This window comes from Hyperoodon ampullatus (assembly GCF_949752795.1).
Source record: "Hyperoodon ampullatus genome assembly, chromosome: 18".
Taxonomy (NCBI): domain Eukaryota; kingdom Metazoa; phylum Chordata; class Mammalia; order Artiodactyla; family Ziphiidae; genus Hyperoodon; species Hyperoodon ampullatus.
Genome location: NC_136931.1, coordinates 14,706,798 through 14,710,838, shown reverse-complemented (window position 1 = coordinate 14,710,838; position 4,041 = coordinate 14,706,798). Strand labels below are relative to the sequence as shown.

At 55.1% G+C, this 4,041-nt stretch overlaps 1 protein-coding gene across 1 annotated transcript; it reads left to right on the top strand.

The window, feature by feature from the left end:
* Nucleotides 1-264: 264 nt before the first annotated feature.
* TLE7 (TLE family member 7) lies at nt 265-3,653 on the top strand (the record flags this gene model as incomplete). Its single annotated transcript, XM_079723408.1, has 9 exons — nt 265-572; nt 694-716; nt 893-951; nt 1,441-1,653; nt 1,760-2,001; nt 2,200-2,341; nt 2,479-2,632; nt 3,163-3,236; nt 3,549-3,653. 9 exons carry the CDS (start codon nt 265-267, stop codon nt 3,651-3,653), a joined length of 1,320 nt encoding a protein of 439 aa, XP_079579534.1.
* Nucleotides 3,654-4,041: the final 388 nt, after the last annotated feature.

The window sequence follows — 4,041 nt, the reverse complement described above, 5'->3', positions numbered from 1 at the left end:
GTGTGAACTTTTACCCTCAGCACCATTGCTGCCAACATGTAGTATCAAAAGTTAGTTGGCGACCAATCTTTTGAATCCTCTCCCCCAGAGGAGTGTTCTCTGAGCCTTCTCAATAGACCTGGAATATTGCCTCTGCGTGTCAGCATCTGTTCTTTCTCTTGCTACAGGGGATCGGGACAAATTGGGAACCCAGGATCTGGGTGACGGGCTCATTCCTCTAAGCACTCGAACCTGGTAGCTCAGGCACTTCATCAATCGAAGACCATGAGTGAAGAGAAGGAAGAGCCCTCATTCAGTATACTCACAATTTATGATGAACCAGAGAAGAGGGGGAATGTGCCCAAGAGCCCCGGCATTTCCTCCCAGCATGAGCACCATGCACAGTCCCAGCTGGGCAAAGCGTGTGGTCCCACCCAGCAGCTCCCAGGCTCCCCGAGGCAGCATGACCTGGCTTATCAGGAGATGAGCTGTGTGAGTCCACAGCAGTGGGCCCCCCAAGCCCTGGACGGATCTGAACTGCAGGCCACTCAGCTCTCCGAGGCAGAATCAGAAGAAGCAGAGCCTAGCCTCAGGTAGGTCTCACCTGAACAAGACTGGTGGGGGTGCGAACTGTCTCGGGGAGAGGGATCCTGACACAGAGCTCTCCATCCGTCTCATGCGCTGTCTCCTCCCTCTTTCCTCTGTTTGTCACAGCTCCCCACCAGGATCCGAGTTCGGTAAGTCCCAGCTGGGATGGTGCGGGCAGGCAGGGTGTAGCCCATGGCTGGGCATTGGATGGGAGACCTGGAACAAGCCCCTGGGTGGAGAGAGCAGTCTTCTCCATGGATCCCGTGATGCTGTTGCTGCCAGACCTCCTCTCTCTGAGTGGTTGGCCGCTGGTGTCTCACTGCAGGTCAGCCTTGTCCTTCACCTCGTCCCAGTGAAGAAGTCTTGTCATGCCTCAGAGCAATTGTAAGTGTCTTTTTTTTTTTTTAAACATGGCATCTTTCCCTTCCTGTTACCCCTGGAACAAGAAGCTAGTAGGAAGAAGGTGAGGGCATGCGGTGTGTCCACATCCTCACTCTCCCATAGGTGGTGGGTGCACTGGGCTTCCTGCTTCTTTGGACCCAAGCTGCCCTCCTCCCATCACCAGTGTGTAGGGCCTCAGCTGATAGGGTCACTTTTAGAGCTACATCCTAGGAGACTCTGAGCCAGGCTCTGCTCTCGTTGCCTGTACTCAGAAGTGTCTCAAAATGTGGCCTGTTTATCAGGGAGGCTATCCTGGGCTAGTGCAGAAGGATGTCAGTGGTCTGGGGACCCCAGCTGAGGACACAGTCCTGCCTGGGGGTCAGAGAGGAGCTGTTGGATGCAGGGTCAGGAATCGAGTCAGAGGACAAGGAAGGCTGTCCCCCATGGAGATGAGGGCAGGTCAAGGCTGTGACCCTTTCATGGGCACCCCAGCCTCCCGTTCCAGATGAAATGGTGGTCAGGCAGATGACCCCATGTGAGTCCTGGAAGGTTGGCAAGCTCCACCACGGAAAGAAAGTCTACTCCCTGGCCATCAGCAGCTCTACTCACCACGTGTACACGTGCGGCCATGGCTACATCAGGGTGTGGGATGAGAGTGCCCTCCATGCCTGGGACCACGCCCCCCAGGCCCAGCTGAACTTACAGGTGAGGGCTCATCAGAAGGCTCAGGGAGCCTAGATGTGACCTGTGTCCTAATACTTGGAGCCCATGCTTCCAGGAGATGATTTGAGAATGTCACCCATTCCTACAGGACCGTCAGAACTGTGTCCTCACCTGCAAACTGTCCCCCGATGAGCGAAGCCTGATCACAGGGGGTCTGTCCCAGACCCTGACTCTCTGGGACCTGGCGCCCACCCCCCGCGTCAGGGCACAGCTGGCCTCCACAGGCCCCATGTGCTATTCCCTGGCTGTCTCCTCCAATGCCCAGATCTGCTTGGCTTGTTTCAAAGGATTTGTTGAGATTTGGGATTTGCAGAACCAAATCTTGATCAGGTATGACCCGGGGGAGGGCTGGATGGTGAGACCTTGGGGAAGCCTGGGCCCCTTTTCCGACCTCACTGTCTCCTCTGCAGTAGGACTAGGTGAGTCGGTGTGGAGGACGCATCTGGGCTACGTATCTAGGGGCTTCCTGGGCCCGAAACTTCTGAGGATCCAACCAGTGCACGAACCTCTGAATTGTTTTCCCACCAGGAAGCACGAAGTCCCCATATACGGGTCCCGATGTGTGGACCTCACGGGCAATAAGTTCTGGACGGGAGGTGAAGACACCAGACTGTATTCCTGGGACCTGAGGAACTACCAGAGGCTGCAGCAACACGATTTACAGCATGAGGTGCCCGGAGGGCTGCGGCTGTGCTGAGTGCGGTCCCCCTGGGGACTGGGAGTTGCGGGTGCCCGCAGGAGCCGCGTCTGAGTTTGAAGAGGTGGGCACGAATGATGCGCGCTGACCCCAAACCTCCTTCCCAACAGATCCTCAGCATTACCCATGACCCCAGTGAGGAGTGGTTGTTAGTGGGCCTGAGGATGAGTGACATCCTAATCCTGCACACACACCGAAGGCAGAAGTTTAAGGCTGTCCTGCAGAAATATGTCTACCACCACAATCTCAAGTTTTCCTCCTGTGGTGAGTGAGCAGGCAGGGGACACCTCTGGGTGCCCTCACCTGTAGAGTCTGGGCCCAGCCTTATTTCAGACTCTTAATTCCCCCCTCTCCAGCCCCAGCACTGGCCGGGCCAAGGTCCAGGGCCACCTTCCCACGGCCCTTGCCTCTGCTTCCTCCTGTCACCGGTGTTTCTCCCCTGCCAGCCTGGCTACCTTTCCTCCCTTCTTTTTCTACTCACCCCCTCTCCTTTTCTGGCTCTGTCTGTAATGGTAGCTTCCTATATGGAACCACAGCCCAAAGACCTTGGCAGACAGAAGATGCTTGAAGCCCCATGTGGCTGTCCAGTTGTTCAGTGCCCCTCACCACAATCCCGGGAGTGGCAGGAGGTAGCGGGCAGATGAGGGAATGGTTTGGGTCATGTCTCTGAGTTGTATAGATGGGGAAACTGAGGCAGAGAAGCAGTGATCCTTTCCCTGGTCTAGTCAGAAGCAGAGCTGGGACTGGAAGGCAGGCTTGGTCTCTGGCCCCTCCATCTGTCTTTCCTTCGCCAGGGAGCTATTTTGTGTCCACACTGGATGAGTCGATCCGCTGCTTAGCTGCACCTTCTCTACAAAGATTGTTTCAGGTACTGGATGGAGGCCTGCGCAAACCCAGGCAGCTGGAGCTTACAGCCCCAGATCCCAGTTGGTCAGGCCCCAGAAATAGTGCTGCAAAGTACCTCTGAGATGGCAAACAGGGCCATTGAGTACATGGAGGGAACAAGGACCCAAGGTCCTGGGAACTCCTGGGCTCCACCTTGAGCCCTGAGCCTGGCCCAGTCTCCAGACTGAGCCTCAGGTCTACACGGAGCCCTGAAACAGACCTGCGTGAAGTGTGCATCTCCGGCCCCAGTCTGGCCCCTGCATATCATTCCTCTGTGGCCTCTCTTTCCCTCCAGGTAGAGGAGTCTACAGACATCCTATGTTGTGATGTGTCTTCCGACAACCAGTACCTGGTCACGGGCTCCAAGAACAGTGCCACTGTTTACCAGCTTTTGTATTGAAGCTTGCAAGCCACGGTCCTGCAGGTGAAGACCAAAGAAGACCAGCGTGCTCGGAGGGTGACCTCGGGGTGCCAGGCAACGCTAACACCTCCCACAGCCCCACCTTCTCCTCCCTGGCCGGTCATCTGTCCGTTCCTCTCCCACCCAGCACACACCTGGCCTGTCCTCTAGGTTTTTATTATGTAACTTAGGGATTTTTTTCCTTTGTTATTTTTCTACCACTGATTTCTTTATTTTGTAATTAATTAATAAAATGGAAGAACAAAAACTAAAATGGCTTGGATACCCGGTCAGTTCTTTCAAACAACAAACTCGTCGTGATGGATTGCTTATGCCCCCTCTCAGCAAATTCCAGGTTGGGGAAGAAATTTTATACCAGACTTAGTTT